Source organism: Gadus macrocephalus, chromosome 18, assembly GCF_031168955.1.
Source record: "Gadus macrocephalus chromosome 18, ASM3116895v1".
Lineage (NCBI taxonomy): Eukaryota > Metazoa > Chordata > Actinopteri > Gadiformes > Gadidae > Gadus > Gadus macrocephalus.
In genome coordinates this window covers 2,809,429-2,827,770 of record NC_082399.1, presented here as the reverse complement: position 1 = coordinate 2,827,770, position 18,342 = coordinate 2,809,429, and the positions used below count along the sequence as shown (strand labels likewise).

At 42.1% G+C, this 18,342-nt stretch overlaps 1 protein-coding gene across 8 annotated transcripts in view; it reads right to left on the bottom strand.

Moving 5' to 3' along the window:
• The window catches only part of LOC132446848 (NACHT, LRR and PYD domains-containing protein 3-like), a 29,708-nt gene that overhangs the window by 7,909 nt on the left and 3,457 nt on the right, over positions 1 to 18,342 (bottom strand). Inside the window, exons 2-11 of one of the 8 annotated variants that reach the window (XM_060037385.1) lie at positions 14,602 to 14,699; positions 14,187 to 14,493; positions 13,985 to 14,101; positions 13,783 to 13,899; positions 13,581 to 13,697; positions 10,995 to 11,064; positions 9,619 to 9,847; positions 5,919 to 7,752; positions 3,027 to 3,200; positions 46 to 219 (exon numbers count right to left, since the gene is read on the bottom strand). In XM_060037385.1, the coding sequence (XP_059893368.1) occupies positions 46 to 219; positions 3,027 to 3,200; positions 5,919 to 7,752; positions 9,619 to 9,847; positions 10,995 to 11,064; positions 13,581 to 13,697; positions 13,783 to 13,899; positions 13,985 to 14,101; positions 14,187 to 14,254 (2,900 nt within the window). In that variant the 5' untranslated portion in view covers positions 14,255 to 14,493; positions 14,602 to 14,699. The remainder of the gene's footprint in view (positions 1 to 45; positions 220 to 3,026; positions 3,201 to 5,918; positions 7,753 to 9,618; positions 9,848 to 10,994; positions 11,065 to 13,580; positions 13,698 to 13,782; positions 13,900 to 13,984; positions 14,102 to 14,186; positions 14,494 to 14,601; positions 14,700 to 18,342) is intronic. The other 7 variants (XM_060037380.1, XM_060037381.1, XM_060037386.1 and 4 more) reach the window with 7 other exon arrangements.

Sequence of the window (18,342 nt, the reverse complement as noted above, 5' to 3'; positions counted from 1 at the left end):
ATTGAACCTTGTGATGTAACTGTTTGCACATTGAGTAAAACTGACCTGAGAGTTTCCAGTGTACAGTGTGGACTCCCCAGTCCAGCAGAGAGCAGCTCCACTCCTGAATCCTGCAGATCATTGGTACTCAGGTCCAGCTCTCTCAGACGAGAGGAGTTGGAGCTGAGAACTGAGGCCAGAGCTTCACAGCATCTCTCTGACAGATCACAGCCATTCAGCCTGCACACACAATAAACAGAACATGTTAGGAACTGAGATTAAAAGTGCTTAAAAGATCCAACAAGTTCACAGGAGAAACATGGTGTAGCTAAAGAACAGCACAGGGCCGCCAAGGGGCCAACGCTGGAGGGGAGGACGTCCAGTGATGCCAGCGCCTCCGCTCTCCTCGCTGCTATCAGGGATCAGGGAAGTGAGCTACAGGAGATGACTGAACATTCAAACTCCCTTCAGCAGTCGCCTGGTGGCCTTGTAGGGATCCTGAACTCTGTGTGAACAGAGTCAGACCTAACGAAGCGGAGGACTGCGAAGCAAAGTAGGGCCTTCAACTATCTCTAGTATTCCTTTTTTAAGGCTACAATTCCATAATTCAACCTTTCATCAAATTGCTTAAGCGCATTTGAAAAAGCCTAAAACACTAAGGGCACTTGCCATTCCCGTCTTCAGACACTTTTACCGGGCTTCAAAATCAAGGACGACTATGAAACCCATCTGAGGTTTTGCAACTCATCATATTAAATTGTTTTATGTTCTTTATTCCTACACATTCAATCGTTTTATGTTGCTCTGTATTCCTACACATTCAATCGTTTTATGTTGTTCTGTATTCATAAGATTTAAATCGCTTCATGTTATACATCTCTACATATTCAATCGTTTTATGTTCTGTATCTCTATATTCAATCGTATAATGTTGCTTGGTATTCATCCATATTGTTCTGTATTTCTACATCTTAAATTTTATAACTTTGTTCTGTACTTTATGTCTTCAATTGAAATTCTGAAGATAAAATATATATTAAAGAATATATGTAAAAAAACGATAACATAACAAATACCTTATACAGTCATGGCAACAAAAAATATAAATTGTCGAGTTCTTCCTATGAAAACCATACATTTAGTTTATTCAAACCGATAACCTTTGATTGATGCAAATACTGAGACTTCATTTCTTAACTACCACTGTCCTGTTAACAGGGGATTGTGGGAAGGCACTATTATTTTATTTTATGAGTATAATTGGAAAGTTGCAATGGAAAATTTGGGATACTTTTCATTTTTGCATCCCACATAAACAAGGTGTAATATGTCAAATTGTACCACTCGGATACATGTGGTCATCAAAGATACTGAGTTATTAGCTGATATAGTTTGACGTCATTTAGGAGTGATTCTCAAACCAGGGGGCAGTAGGTAAAGTCTTCTGATATCGAACCTTGTGGTGTAACTGATGCACACAGTGGCGGCGCCAGGGGGGGGCTAGGGGGTGCTAGAGCACCCCCTAGATTGGCCATAGCACCCCCATAGCACCCCCAAGAAAATAATGGTTTATTTATTATTGTTATTCAATTTCATTCTGAGTTCTTAAAAAAATGTATTGTGTGATAATAATATTTTAATCACAAAAGAAAAGAACAGATTGAAACAAACAGATTGTTCACGTAGCACGACATAGACACGTTGCGTGCGTGAACGTGATTGTTCAATGAGTAGTAGGCTAAGTAACAGTAATCCTGGCGATCGGTCAATTTTAAGTCAAGCGTTCACAAAATCACGAAAATAGATCGGTATTTGATCCGAAAAATTCCTCGAGTTGAAGAAGACGTTCAAGAGGAAGAAAAAATGCAAGAGGTAGTGGATTCTGATTCTGATGTAGAAGAAGAGGAACACCCTGGTCCAAGTCAACCCTTCACCTCTACTGAGGGCGCTGCTAGCCATGATGCTAGCACCCTGGGTGACTTAAGCATGAATGCCTATCCCTTCCTATACCTTATGCGGCCTTACAAAGACGCCTTCGTGGACCTCTACAAATTGATCTCCATATCTCTGACCCTGCCTGTAACATCTGCGAGCTGCGAGCGCAGTTTTTCTTGTCTGCGTCGCTTGAAGAGCTACCTGAGGAATAGCAGTGGGGATGGCCGAACCAGTGACCTTGCACTTCTGGCGATTAACCCTCTGCGAGCACGGGCCTTGGACATCGACAGGATCATAGATGCCTTCGCTCTCAACCACAACAACAGGCGCATTGTCCTGTTATGAAGACGTAGGTAAGTGAAAGATTTTCCCGTGTTGTCTGTTGCATTCTGCTGGGTTTTTGCAATTGGGTTTACAATGTGTTGTTCTGTCACATTGTTCTTGTTTAGGTGGAAACTGACACCTGATCTGCTGGCTTGCCTGTATTTTGGTTTTTCTTAAGGATTTTTAAGCATAGTTTTGTGTGCACTTTTTGATCTCTTATTATTGTGGTTGAGTGCCTTTGGTTTCATTCATGTTTTGATTGTGACCTAAAATAATATACTCTTTTTGAAAGCATTTCTGACTCTTTGCCTGTTTAAGTTAATTCTATCTGACATTCTAATCTGCCGTCTAAGTGTATTGAACTTGGTATGTTTAGTTTAATTTGTCGCTCATGGTAGTGGTGACCTGGTAGTCATCTGGCGCAAACTTTAATCCACACACTGAAGTAAGTGAAGTATTTGGGATTACGTTATCTATAACATGCTGCATCCATTTTGACCGTCGGAGATGAATGCGGCTTTGTGCGCGTCCGTCAGAAGTAGCCTAATGACAACAATAATATGATCGATTTGAATGGCGCTTTTTATGTACCCCAAAGACCCGTTAGAGAGCAAACGTGTAAACATATGTGACGATATGGTGGGGAGGTGTTGTAGTAGAGAAAAATGAGACTCATATGCTATCACCCTAATTTCATAGCACCCTCAGTAAAACGCCGAGCACCCCCATAGCACCACCAGAAAAAAATCTCTGGCGCCGCCACTGGATGCACATTGAGTAAAACTGACCTGAGAGTTTCCAGTGTACAGTGTGGACTCCCCAGTCCAGTAGAGAGCAGCTTCACTCCTGAATCCTGCAGATCATTTTTACTCAGGTCCAGCTCTCTCAGACTAGAGGAGTTGGAGCTGAGAACTGAGGCCAGAGCTTCACAGCATCTCTCTGACAGCTGACAGTCATTCAGCCTTAACACACAATAAACAGAACATGTTAGCAACTGAGATTAAAAGTGCTTAAAACATCCAACTAGTTCACAGGAGAAACATGGTGTAGCTAAAGAACAGCACAGGGCCGCCAAGGGGCCAACACTGGAGGGGAGGACGTCCAGTGATGCTAGCGCCTCCGCTCTCCTCGCTGCTATCAGGGATCAGGGAAGTGAGCTCAAGGAGATGACTGTGAACATTCAAACTCCCTTCAGCAGTCTGCTGAAGAACTGAGGCCAGAGCTTTACAGCAACTCTTTGACAGATGACAGCAATTCAGCCTTCACACAAAAAACAGAACATGCTGGGAACCATGATTAAATGTTTTATTGACTTTTCTGATAGTTTAACAAATGATCACACATCAGATCTTTAAATGTTAGTTATATATTAGTTGAACATTTTTGATACTAACAACAATATTAATTAATGCTGCAAGCAGCATTTTACGGGTGCCAGGCCTAAAGCCGACCAATAAGACCCAGTCAGACCATTAAGACCCTAACAGACAATTAAGACCCTGACGCAGACCATGACGACCCGGTCAGACCATTAAGTCTGCAACTATGTTAATTGATATAATTCCCCGAATCGCCTGATCTGGGTGCAATTTGGAGAGGCTGCATTTTCAGTTAATTGTTTTACCGCTCCCTATAGCCCGATGTCGAACAAGTTGGGGGTGTTCCTCTTGACCCATGTTCCTTTGACTGCACCAAGTTTTATGATGATTGGTTTAAGTTAACCTTGCCTTTTGGCATTAAGTTAATTTTTGGACGATTTTGAGCATCTGGCGGCCATGATGTTATGTCAATCAACTTTATTTTACCTAAACAGTTGGGGCTTTGGTCCCCAACATCCACTAATTTGGTCCCGCTCCAATCAAACATTCCGTCTATGAACTGTGGTGATTTTAGTCACAGGCCACGCCCATTTCAATTCCACACCCTAATTGGAAATATGTTGAGTCTGTTTTATTCAGAATTTGATTTTGAACAACTTTTGTATGGGATTCAAGATCATAGCAGTCCATTTTAATGTTGATATAAGCATTTAAGTCTTTATGTGTTTTAAACCACACCGTTTTGAAAAGTCAATGGCTCCTGGGTGCTTCAATCTTTATTGTACAGACTTTGCTTTATGTCAGAATGAGGACATTGGTCCATAGATGATATGGGCTAAAGCAGGGGTTTTCAAATTGGGTGAATGTGAGTCTACCCTTAGAGTAGGTAAGGGCAGCCGAGCTCCCCCCCCCCCCCTCCAACAAAAAAAATCCCATCTACCTGACCTAACACACGCCTCTTCAGTTATTGCCATCTTTTGTGTGTTCCAGGCAATGATGACTTTCAATAACTAATCAAAGGTAAATATTTTTTAATAGGTATTGTATTTGAAGAAATGTTATTTCCACAACTTTTTTAAAAGTGCATTCATAAACGATTCTTTGCAAAAGCAAATCATTTCCAACTTCATGCAGGCCTAATTGAGGCTACTTTTATCAATCAACAGTAGGCCTATCCACAAGTCAACAAAACAAAGCTACCGACGACACCCGACGGCTGAAATCGGCGCTGTGTGTCTGGGCCTTAAGGGCACTTTTGAAGGAGATGGATCGAAAAGAATCAGCACAATGGACAGCTCTCTGATCAATGAACGACAACGGAATGTTATGAGATCGAGCAGAATCACATATTTTCATCAAATTTGTTAACGATTTCAGCCACATAAATCCTCAGATTTAAACAATTTACAATATGTCCCTCCACCTGCAGCCTGATCTATATTTGTTTTTAATAAGGGTCAGTGCGGGAAACCCACACTCACATAAATAGGTGGAGGTGAAGGGGATTAGGACTTTCATAGCCTTTGTGGAGATCTGGGGGAACTCGCTCTCCACAGAAAACCAGAAACGCATTCAGGATCATATTTCCTACGATTTTTGCTGGGTCCTGTCTCCTCCCTTAATGCTGACTTCTGGTGATTTGGGACAATCAATAGAGCTTCATACAGATGTGTATTTTTGCTTTGCGTGTTGCGTGTCTCGCCTCCCCTGTGGCTCTTTGGCGCCCCCCAGGGGATGCGCGCCTCACCTGTTCAAAACTGCTGGGCTAAAGGTTTGTCTATGTCTAAAAACCTAGGATCCTTAGGGAACTGAGTGTTTTTAACAAAGTTCAAGATATTCATAAATGTATCAAAATAAAGTCATAGGTTCTTGAGTTATATTTGTTCAGCATGGGGATATGCTTGTGTTAACAAAGTTTCATGACTTTTCGTCGAAGCGGTTATGAGATATGTTTGTTCAAAGTTTGCATTTTTGGACTGTTGCTATGGCGCCACCTTTAGGCCAATCAGTGTATTATTTGCTCTCTTTCAATCTTGAGTCAGCCTCTAAAGCTAAAGTAAGTTTCATAAAAAGCGTGCGAGCGGTTTAGGCTGTGTAAGTAAAACGTGGCGGAATAATAATAATAATGAAACTATGAATTACAATAGGTTGCCTTCGCACTTTGTGCTTGGCACCCTATTAACAGTTGTTTTGTCATCATAATATTACTTTTATATTAGTATGTATATTGTTTTGTGTGTATCGTAAAACATTATATAAGTATGCCTACAGATATGTTTTGCAGGTTATTTGAACTTTAATAGTCTAGTATTATGTATATTTTGTTGTGCGTATTGTAATACATGTTATGAGTGAACCTACAGAGATGTTTTGGAGGCTTTGATCAATGGCAGCAGCCCCAGTAGAGCCTCGTCAGAAGCAGAGTATTTCTTCAGGTAAAACACATCCAGCTCCTCTTCTGATGTCAGTACGATGAAGACCAGAGCTGACCACTGAGCAGAGGAGAGAGATTCTCTTGAGATACTTCCTAATGTCAGGTACTGTTGGATCTCCTCCACTAGTGAACGGTCGTTCAGCTCATTCAGACAGTGGAACAGATTGATGCTTCCCTCTTGAGAGAGATCTCCACCTATCTTCTGCTTGATGTAATGGACGATTTGGTTATTGCTCTGTGACCCTCTTTCTGTCAGTCCCGGCAGGACTTTTTTAGTTTGATTGCCCAGTAATGTATTTGCTCCTGGTCCCAGAAGACCTTGTAGCAACATCTGATTGGTCTCTAGAGAGAGGCCCAGGAGGAAGCGGAGAAACAAGTCCAGGTGTCCGTTCTCACTCTGTAAGGTCTTGTTCACAGCACTCTTGTAGAGGAGGAGTTCCTCTTCCCTGGAGGTTGGCTGTTCTTCTGAGATCAGATTGACACCAGTGTTGATGTAGCACAGAAAGACATAAAGGGCAGCCAGAAACTCCTGGATGCTCAGATGGACAAAGCAGAACACCCTATCCTGGTACAGCCCACACTCCTCTTTAAAGATCTGGGTGAACACTCCTGAGTACACTGAGGCTGCTCTGATATCGATGCCACACTCTGCCAAGTCTGCCTCGTAGAAAATCAGCTGACCTTTCTCCAGCTGGTTAAAAGCCAGTTTCCCCAGAGAAACAATGATCTCCCTGCTCTCCGAACTCCAGTGTGGATCAGTTTTAGTTCTCCCATGATACTTCCTGTCCCCCTGTATGGACTGAACCCTCAGGAAGTGGCTGTACATCTGAGTCACAGTCTTGGGCACCTCTTCTCCTCTCTGGGATGTTTTGAAGAAGTCCTCCAGAACTGTAGCAGTGACCCAACAGAAGACTGGGATGTGACACATGATGTGGAGGCTTCGAGATTTCTTGATGTGAGAGATGATTTTGCTTGCCAGTGTCCCCTCTCTGAATCTCTTCCTGAAGTACTCCTCCTTCTGTGCGTCATTGAACCCTCTCACCTCTGTCACCATGTCAACACACTCAGCAGGGATCTGATTGGCTGCCGCAGGGCGTGTGGTTATCCAGATGTGAGCAGAGGGAAGCAGGACTCCCCTTATGATGTTTGTCAGCAGCACGTCTACTGAGGTCGGCTCTGTGATATCAGTCCAGATCGGGTTGTTCTGGAAGTCCAGAGGAAGTCGACACTCATCCAGACCATCCAAGATGAAGACTACTTGGTCATGGTCGTATCTGTAGATTCCTGATTCTTTGGTTTCAACAGAAAACTGATGCAGAAGTTCCACTAAGCTAAACACTTTCCCTTTCAGTAAATTCAGCTCTCTGAAAGTGAGGAGAAATGTGAATTCTATGTCTTGGTTGGCTTTGCCTTCAGCCCAGTCCAGAGTGAACTTGTGTGTTAAGACGGTTTTACCAATGCCAGCCACTCCGGTTGTCATTATTGTTCTGATTGGTTTATCTTGTCCAGGTAAGGGTTTAAAGATGTCTTCACATCTAATTGGTGTTTCCTCATTGGCTGGCTTCCTGGAAGCCTTTTCAATCAGTCTGACCTCATGTTCCTTGTTGACCTCTCCACTGCCTCTCTCTGTGATCAAGAGCTCTGTGTAGATCTCATTCAGAGGTCTTTGCTCTCCTGCTTTTGCGATTCCCTCAAGCACACACTGGAACTTCTTCTTCAGATGAGACTTGAGTTTATGTTGGTACTGGGCAGCAACAGCTCCTAAATCACAAACCAGAAGACGCATGCTTTACACATGTCCAAACAATAGGACTGGTGTAATGAAGTAAATTACACCAGTTCTAAATCCTACTTCATATGGATCTTATAACTTTGTTAGTAGTGCTATTATTTTTGAGTATCAGCTAGTGGTGCAACGGTTCACAGGTTACTCGTGATCCGTATGGATCAACCCTCACGGTTCGGGACGCAAGTGATCCGCGGATCGGCTAATAAAAAATAGAGTTGTGCGTTCACTTGATCAGCGCTTGTTGAAAGGACAATTCCGGTATTAACAACATCATCAAGTATCGTAGCGAAATACAGTTTCTGTTGTGTTTTATTTGGCGTTCCCTAAATCCCATTGAAACGGAAACCGGAACCGGAACTGGACATGTTTATGTTTGGTTGTAGTCTTTTCGCTCGGTTCTCCGTATCAACAGTAGGTCTAGAACCGAGCGAAAAGACTACAACCAACCCCCTTTGCATGAGCAATGAGTCTTCCATCGGAAATCAATGGATTTACAATGTGCCAAATAAAACAAGACAGAAACTGTATTTCGCTACCATACTTGATGAAAAAAAAAAAGATGAGGATGTCTGCATTGCCTTTGGAGAGTGTAGACTTTAAACTCTCCCCAGGCAATGCAGACATCCTGAATTGTAAATCCAGGGTTAGGGATTATTTACTATCCATGTTAAAAAGAAGAAGGAATAATGCCTCAGATTGCAATTTTTTTAAATATTGACTATGCTTATAGGGAAACTTCACCAATTACCATTAAGCTTTGTATCGTTAGAAACACACTCATATTTTTGAATGGTCGTGCAGCATTCCCTTATTTTCTGGAGAGACTGGAGGGATCCGTATCGATCTCCAACACTTCCTGTTTAAGATGACGCAATATGACGATTTTTGCGTAGAAGTAAATAGGAGGTGTAAGAGGGGAGGATTCTCGTAAGATTACAAGCACCCACTGACGCTACAGACCTATTTGAGCAGTGCCAGTGGTTTCACCAACAGAAACAAACATCCACAGCCTCTGAAACTATGCTAACAGAGGCTGTTGATAAAACTAAGGTACAATGGCGGAAGGTACTGGATCTGATATAGAAGATGGGGATTTTGAAGATCTGATGCTCGAATCAGATGTTCGTGGCTACCTTTACGAGCCGCAATATAGCGACGAGCAGCTGAGGCTGATAGAGGGACGGGAGGCGGAGATCTAGATCAGCGGGAGTGGCCAGCGAAGCTGTGCATCGTGGTGCACGGTGGGTGTTATTGTCTTCAATCCACAAGCGCCAAAAAGTCACTTTCTGCCTTTTCTCGGTCAAGACGGCACCAAATTAGAATTGTATTTTATTATTCGACTACATATAGGACCCAATTTCAATACATATTCATGCCTCCACTGGTGAAATGCTCCTTTAAAGAAAGCAGGATTATTACCTAATTTTTCACTTTATTACGTTTTTACACATTTTAAGATTTTATTTAAAGTCACATTTGTCTTATTATCTTTATTGTTGTTGATCCGAAAATAATCCGACCTGTGACTCAAAAAACGTGACACGATCCGAACCGTGAGTTTTGTGATCCGTTGCACCCCTAGTATCAGCAGAAAGTGACTTCCTAACCTGATATAACAAGATAGTGCATCTCTTCCACTGAGTAATTCTGACATTGATCTGCAGTATAATGTTTAACATACTTTAACCTAATACCCCCACCCTACATATCTGGATCAAACCATTCAATTTGATACCCCCACAATAACCGTACATGTATGGATCAATCAATTTAACCTGATGGCCCACAATAACCCTACATATTTGGATCAAACCATTTAACCTATATGAGTATCTTACCACTCCACAGCTTGTCGGCCAGTTCCTCCTGGTTCATCTCCATCAGGCAGAGCTTTGTGATGTCTACCACTCCCTCTATGGCGCGCCTCCTCTGCTCCTCGTTCTTACCATCCACCTCCTCCTCCTCCTCCCTCTGACTCTCTGAGCATTGTGGATAATCAGAGAAGAGATCCCTCCAGAGCTTCTTCAGCTCCTTGTCTAGAAAAGCATGTGCCTTCTCCTCCGCCCTCTGGAACAGAACAAACATCAAGGGGAACTTTACTTTGAACTAACTGAGGACATCAGAAGCATCTGTCCTAGATTAACGTCTCGCTGGTCTAAAGAGGGAAGCCTGGAGACTATTAGCACCACAAGAGATGCTGTCAATGCTCACATAAAGCGGGGTAACCGCTAGAGATTGCGGACCCTATGAAAGAATATAATGGGCCTCCTACCTAGCCATCCCACCAGCCTGGAAAACCCATTTGACCACCCATAGATTGATAGACTGGTAGCTCTAGTGTAGCCTAGTGCTAAACAAATGGAGTTGGTTCAGCTCAGGAGGTAGACAAGTTGTCTTGTAACCAAAAGGTTGCTAGTTCGATCCCCAGCTCCCCAGAGTGTTGATGTGTCCCTGAGCAAGGTACTTAACCCTAACTGCTCCTGACGAGCTGGCTGTCGCCTTGCATGGTTGACTCTGCCGTTAATGTGTATTAACTGACGTAAGTCCCTTTGGATAAAAGCGTCTGCTAAATGCCGCAATTGAAATGACCCAATACATTGATGTATGAATGTCAGAGGTACATGAGTGGCATCTCTCATTATTGTTCTTTCTTGCAAAAAGGCTTTCTTTAGAAATTCATTGACATTCAATGCCGTTTTACATTTTTTTCAATATGTTCCCAAAGTTTGTCAGGCACCTTTTCACCACTAGAGGTCAGTATTCACAGATCTACCCTGGCTGCATAGTAGTTAAGTAGAAGAGGTTAGGCCTTGCTGCTGCATTAAACAATCCTCTTTTCATTGATTCATATATATATATATATATATATATATATATATTAGTGATATAGATATAGATACATAGATATACATAGATATACATAAATTAATTTCATGTTTGATGAAGTATTTATTTAATTGGTATAAGATTCTATGATTCACTAGGTAGCTCAGTGTTAATGGGCACCAAACTAAGGTGAATAAATAAAAACCGTTCTCTGTATAAACTGGGTGACCAACTGTTGGTCCTTTTCCTCCCTCTCAGCTTTCTGTTTCTGATCCCCTGACTTCTTCCTCAACGACGACATGTCAAACTACTGACTAGTGTGTTCTCCGTCTGTTCTTAGGTCACCGCTGAGAGACCTGAAGTCAAATGTCTTGTTTCATTTACACACCTTGATCAGCTCTGTTTGATTCTGCAGTACAGATTGAGCACTGGAAACCTTTGACCTCTCCTGGGATCGCCTGTGGAGAGAACGTGCGCACACACACACACACACACACACACACACACACACACACACACACACACACACACACACACACACACACACACACACACACACACACACACACACACATTATTATATCTGGATGAGAATACCTCATACTAAAGTAAAAAGGTCAATAAAGTATTCCTTCATTATGAAGGACAAGTAAAAGCTTCATGATTATATTTAGATCACAGCCCTGCTCATCACCATGTCTACACTAATGGAAACTCCTCAGAGTTACACAACATATAACAAATAACATCCATAACATACAGACAGTGACCCCTAACCCTAAATCTAACATCGGCTGACCAGCGCTCTGTCAACTATAAAAACCTGTTAACTCATACCAGATTAGCTGTTAACAAGACAGCAAAAAAACAACAACTCCCCTTCAAACTGCCAAAGAATTTAAATCCTCCTGAAATCCTCTAAAGCAGAGTTCTTCAACAGGGGGTCCGCGACCCCTAGGGGGTCCGCGGAGGTACTGCAGGGGGGTCGCGAAAGTTTTTGTTAGACATGTTTTTTATATTCCCCCCCCTAACATGAATACAACACATTAGCCGCGTTTACATGGACACTTTTGATCCGATGGAGAGAGCTCCTTCAATTAAGAAGAAGGATAGTTTAATATGAAACACAATTTTATACAATATATAAGTAGGGGGTCCCCGCTCCATCTCTCCGTCAGTTTGGGGGTCCTTGGCCGGGAAAACGTTGAAGACCACTGCTCTAAAGTTCTGTTCCTCCTCTGGCCTCTCATCCTCCCATCTGTGGTCCACTGACAAGGTGACCACAGCCTACAAATGAATAATGATGCTGAATCCGTCAGGGATCTTAGACACGTGTTGTCCGTTATTTTAGATCACAGCCCACCTAGTCCTGGATCCTCCCTACATATTAAACAAGCCCAAAGACACAAATATTTCCTGAATGGTCAATAAAACTACTGGTTTGTTTAAATTTCACTTCATAAGGTTTTCTAACATTAATATGAGTTCCCCTATGGTCCCCCGGTAGCTAGAAATGGCGTTAGGTGTAAAACGAGCACTAGGTATCCTGCTCTGCCTTTGATAAAGCAAGGCTCAGACGCGCTGATTTGGAATTTTCCCTGTATGTCGTCACATGTCGCCAATGAGACAATGAGCTATGACCGTGCGGGCGCCACATGTGTGTGTCTGTGTGTGTCATTACCAGTGTTGGGAAGGTTACTTTTAAAATGTATCAAGCTACAGAATACAGAATACATGCCCAAAAATGTAACATGTAACGTATTCCGTTTCATCACTCAATCTGAGTATTGTATTCTGAATACTTGCATTACTTCCACATTGAATTGCATTTTATAAGTGTAGGAATGCGGAATCAAATCCTGCTAACTAAACAGGCCTATTCTGGTTTGTTCTTCTGTTCGAACTGGCTGAATGTGTTAGGCCCAAGTCTCCCTGAAAGTTAACTATTTTATATAATTTGCTGTAGTGGAACAAAGACTATAAGGGTATGTTCATGCAAAAGACATTTGCTATTACATCTAACATTTATTTCACTGAGCTAAGTGCATAGGTGTTGCCTATGACAGACAGACAGACAGACAGACAGACAGACAGACAGACAGACAGACAGAGAGAGAGAGAGAGAGAGAGAGAGAGAGAGAGAGAGAGAGAGAGAGAGAGAGAGAGCGAGAGAGAATCGTTCAATCATCTGCATTTTTATGTGTTTTCCAGCATACGTTTTATGTGGGTGTCTGTCCAAATTCTGTCCAAAACACCCTGAAGAACATGAACCGCGACATGGAGGAGAAAGGGATTGTTGCCCATGATTGTCAAGAGACAATCACGGGCAACAATCCCTTTCTCCTCCATGTGGCGGTTCAGTCTACTTCAGATTGATGTGGAAGTGGAAGAACCAATAATAATATCGTCTGGAGGCACACACAGCTTTTGGCCGTGATAATATATATTATGTGATATAGATATCTATGCATAATATGATATTATTTAGATATAGAGCTCCAGGTTTCCTTCCGGAGCACCCGGAGTGTTCTACAATATTAACAGAACACAGCCAAAAACTGTGTGCGCCTCGCCATTGCGATACATCCACTGTAAACAGAGCGCATGGTACCGTGGCCGCAAGCTGCTCAGGGCCACACCCCCACCCTCCACCTTGACCCGCCTCTAAAAAATGGCACGTTTGTGGAAAGCTCATTGTGGGACAGGCTCGTAGTGGCTGTAATTCTGCACCAAGGCTGAATTTATTAAACGTCATTAAGTACTGTATTAGAGGCCTACTAACAGCTATATAAAAGCATTCATAAGGTAGCATGCCATGTGATCTTTAAGGTCAGGAGGTTGACCTTTAGACCAGTCACTCTTTATGGAGACACAGCTGGGTCCAGGGGAGTCTTCTCTCTCTTGCTGGACTCTTCTAGAAAAATATGAACTCGTTTTTTGGGATTTTTCCTAGTAATCTTCGACAAATCCTTACCCTTCCTTTCTGGAGGGGCGTGAATCTTTAAAGTTCAAAGGAATTCCCATAGACGCGTCACTCTTCATGGAGACACAGCTGGGTCCAGGGGAGTCTGCTCTCTCCTGCTGCACTCTTCTACAATAACAAGAATCATATCTATGTATGGGTTTATGGGTATTTGGCAGATGCTGTAGTTTTATAATCTTTGACAAATCATCACCTCTTCTCAATAGACTGATTTCCATCTTTAAAGTTATGAGGATAGTCCATAGAGATGTCACTCTTCACGGAGACACAGCTGGGTCCAGGGGAGTCTGCTCTCTCCTGCAGCACTCTTCTACAAAAACAAGAATCAGGATATATGGTCAGGATCAGGATATTTGATAGATGCTGTAGTTTTATAATCTTTGACAAATCATCACCTCTTCTCAATAGACTGATTTCCATCTTTAAAGTTCTGAGGATGATCCATAGACGCGTCACTCTTCATGGAGACACAGCTGGGTCCAGGGGAGTCTGCTCTCTCCTGCTGCACTCTTCTACAAAAACAAGAATCAGGATATATGGTCAGGATCAGGATATTTGATAGATGCTGTAGTTTTATAATCTTTGACAAATCATCACCTCTTCTCAGTAGACTGATTTCCATCTTTAAAGTACCAAGGATTATCCATAGACCAGTCACTCTTCATGGAGACACAGCTGGGTCCAGGGGAGTCTGCTCTCTCCTGCAGCACTCTTCTACAAAAACAAGAATCAGGATTTATGGATATTTGATAGATGCTGTAGTTTTATAATCTTTGACAAATCATCACCCCTTCTCAAAAGACAGATTTCCATCTATAAAGTTGTGAGGATGATCCATAGAGCTGTCACTCTTCATGGAGACACAGTTGGTTCAGGGGAGTCTGCTCTCTCCTGCTGCTCTGGGCTTCAACACAACACACAGCTTTTACTCAGACTAATGATGGAGTCATGATATCGCTGCTGAGGTCTGAGATGGACAACAGTCACAGACAGAGAGAGATCCTCTTCTTACCTCTTAGCTTTGCTCTGGCGGCCATGTTCCCCAGACGGAATGGTTTTAGAGGCAGGACCCCCCCTCCTCTCTCTCCTCATCCATAGTAGACTGGAGACCTGGACGCAAACACAACTATACATTGTTTCTGTGGATTCTATTTAAGTACTGAACGTGAGTACTGGAGTGAAGACTTCCTATCTTCCTCTTGTCGGACATGCACACACTACCACTCTATCTTATCTAGAGCTACACACTCTATTAGGGCTGGGCGATTAATCGAATTTTGATCGCGATTACGATTTTAGCGTCAAACGATCAGAAAATTAACATAATCGAGTTATCCGATTTTTGGTTAATTATTATTTTTTATTTTTTTATTATTTTTTAATGATTTATAGAAAGGTCAGAACAGCTGGACACATATCTGTATATCATTTTAGATTGGAACATTTTCTTTTTTACCATTTTGTGTATTTTTTTTAAGGCGTAATTTCAAAGTTCTCAGTTACGTTTTTTTTGGGAGAAACATGGTGAATAAATACAACACGTTTTCAGACTCAAAGATAATCGTTTGAATAATCGTGATTTCAATATTGACCAAAATAATCGTGATTATGATTTTTCCCATAATCGAGCAGCCCTACACTCTATCACACTCCAGTGGCGGGGTGGTGATCGGGAGAGTCGGGAGGATTGGGTCAGAAGTGGGTTGTTAACGTTTCGGGGACGCCGGGCTGATTACTGCGGGTTAACAGCATTGCGTTTATAAAAGCTCCTTGATGCGCCATCCGGCCAGCCTGAGTTGTGCGCCCGCAGCCTCTCACTCACTGCCTCCCAAATACTAACACACGTAAGCACTCACAACCTGTTAACCTCACAATATTTGCAGAGGGGAGGGGAGTAAACCAGAAAATGCTTTTCCTGCAGATATTGCGGTGGGTGCTGCTAGGGGGGGGGTTGTGAGGTTGACGATGTTTTAGTAAGGCCACATAGTTTAAGAAGTAAAGAAATGTTAATTGGAGCTAACTATGTGAACATCGCCACCACCAACAGTGTAACAAATAGCTATTCAGGTTTGAATACATTTGAGATAAAATAGCTGATCTTTGTGCGCGTGTGTGTGTGTGTGTGTGTGTGTGCGTGTGTATAGTGATGGAACGGTTACGGGTGTAACGTGTACCCCGATAAAATTTTCAAAAACAATTACGGTTTTCGTTTCAAATAAAATTATTATCTCAGTGGATAACCGCGCCGGCGGTGTGGAAACTGTGTGCTTAAATCCTTTCCCGCGCTTCATCTGAGTCTCCTGAAGTTGCCGCGCAGGCGCACTGTGTAGCCTACGACAAAATGTTTTTAAGTTTCTTGAAGTTGGAATCATGGGTGCATTTCTGGCAAAAATCCTGTTCAATATTCGCTGAGAAGTATTCGAATAATATTCGAAAATCGGTCAATCAAGAACCCCCCACGCACGGACTCACGTCCACAAGCACCTCGGATACACTCACACACGATGATGGTACAGGGAGAGGATTTTATGATTTGTATGAAATCAATCTGTTTATTTCACCAACTGCGCCATCAACATTCAACAGCAAAAAAAATCCAACGTGGGCTTAGACAGATAGCCATACATGCGCCGAAAACAGATCGCTATTTATTTATTAATTTTACTGAACACAGCCTGCATGAACGTGTCAAAAAAATAACTTCACACGGTGTGTCTTTTCACAATTTATTTGTTCAGCAGAGATATAGTCCGCCAAAGACGTTGACGTCGCTTAGCAACCGAGGACGCTGGGGTTGATAAGTTACCGGACTACTTGCGGAGCGATACGATAGAAAAAGATAAAGAAACGTTCCTTGACAGCGGTCATTATATGCTTAGCAACGGTGAATTATCAAAAAACTATTCACCACTGGAAGTTGTGAAGGCCCATGCAAGTGAACGGAGCGTTCAACAGCATTGAGAAGAGCCGTGTAATAAGTAACGATAGTCACATTCATTATTCGATATTCTACGTGACTTCGACTATTCGACACGATCGTTGCCCATCCAAGAGGACTAAGTCTGAAGTATGGGCATATTTTGGGTATTATAAGAACACAGAGGGACAGTCATCCTGTCTGTAGAACGTGCAAGAAGAAGGTTTCATTATGTATTCTATTGATGTGAATCACATTTGCAATTTGGGAGTTAACTAGGGACAATCATGCAATTAATCATGCTAAAATATTTTAATTGATTGACAGCCCTAGTTAAATTCAGTATTTTTTTCTCATGACAAAATTTCCCTTATGAACTATGGAAGAACTGTCTAAAGGCTCTATGACAAATTATTTATTTTCTTCGATAGAGAAAGCAGTAAACAATTATTTTCTAACCTAATGAATACATTAATGCTGGTAAAATCGCTCCATACCACTCCACTTAACAGGGGACCAGTGTCATTTTGTAGAGGCTTAGAGGGGACTTCTGTCATTGTGTACAATCCAAGTGGGAACCATCTTTTCTGTTTAACAGCACAAGTTAAAAACAAAATTCTACAAATTAAACCTCCTTTGAAGGTCTGTATACTATTGTGCAGGTTCCGACATATGCTGTAGGTAACTCCATCAAAGAACAGATGATAGCTTTAAGGCTGTTCAAGTGCAGGGAACAGGGATGTTGATTGATTGAACAGTGATAACCTGTGGTAGTTAAAACTGAAGTCATGTTATTGTGGAAAAAGATCATTTAGAAAAAACTGTCCCGTACATAAGTTCACATTCAAAGAACAGACAAACTTTGTGCTCCAAAATATAAAGATGTTCCCACTTGGATTGTACAATATGACAGAAGTCCCCTGTTAAATGGTATGGGGCGACACTCACTCCTGCATGGGTCTATTCATAAAGCCTGGAAAAGACGAAATGTAATCCTCATCAATAGATCATGTGACAAAGTTTGAGAAGAAAAACATATTTGTTGATTGTTTCATAGAGATGTTTCCTGCTATACCTCTGTGCAGAGGGATATGAAAATGTTGTCCCCCTCAAATTATTCCGCCAGTATCTTTCGTCGTTTCTATGTCAAATGCAGATATGGCGTCTGGTGTTGCACCTGTGATTAACAGTGTTGAGTTTCTGTTAAAATAAACATTCGAGAGGTTAAAATTGGAAGAGAAGTTAGCCATCAAACAACTTGGCCCCCAGACAGACCGGACATGAACATTATCCAACAAACGAAGGATAGGGGGAAAACTCACAACAGAACTTTCTCCCGAGCATGGCATGAAAAGAAAAATGGCTATGTGGTTGCTCAAAGAGAAACGCTGTGTTTTGTTTCCCATGTCTACTTTTTCAAGCAAGTGTGTGCACTGGACAAGGGGATTTATGGACCACGGGTGTGAGGTATATATATAATAATTAGTGGTGGGCATAGATCATTTTTTTTAATCTAGGTTAATCTAGATTAAAACGGCAAAAAATCCTTTTGTTTACCTTGACAACTGTCAATTATACTTGGCAAAATTATCAAATATAATTCAACGCCGGAAGTGGTGAAGTGAACGGAGCATTAACAAAAATAATTGTCAGCTGAACATTGGGAAGGCCCATGCAAGTGAATGGAGCAGTCTACAGCATTGAGAAGAGCCGTGTAATAATCCATAATAATGTAAGGCAGGGCTATTCAACCTCCTTATCAAGCGGGCCGAAAAGGAAAACCACTGGGGGTTCATGGGCCACACAGAGTAAAACTACGTGAATGAATCGCGACAA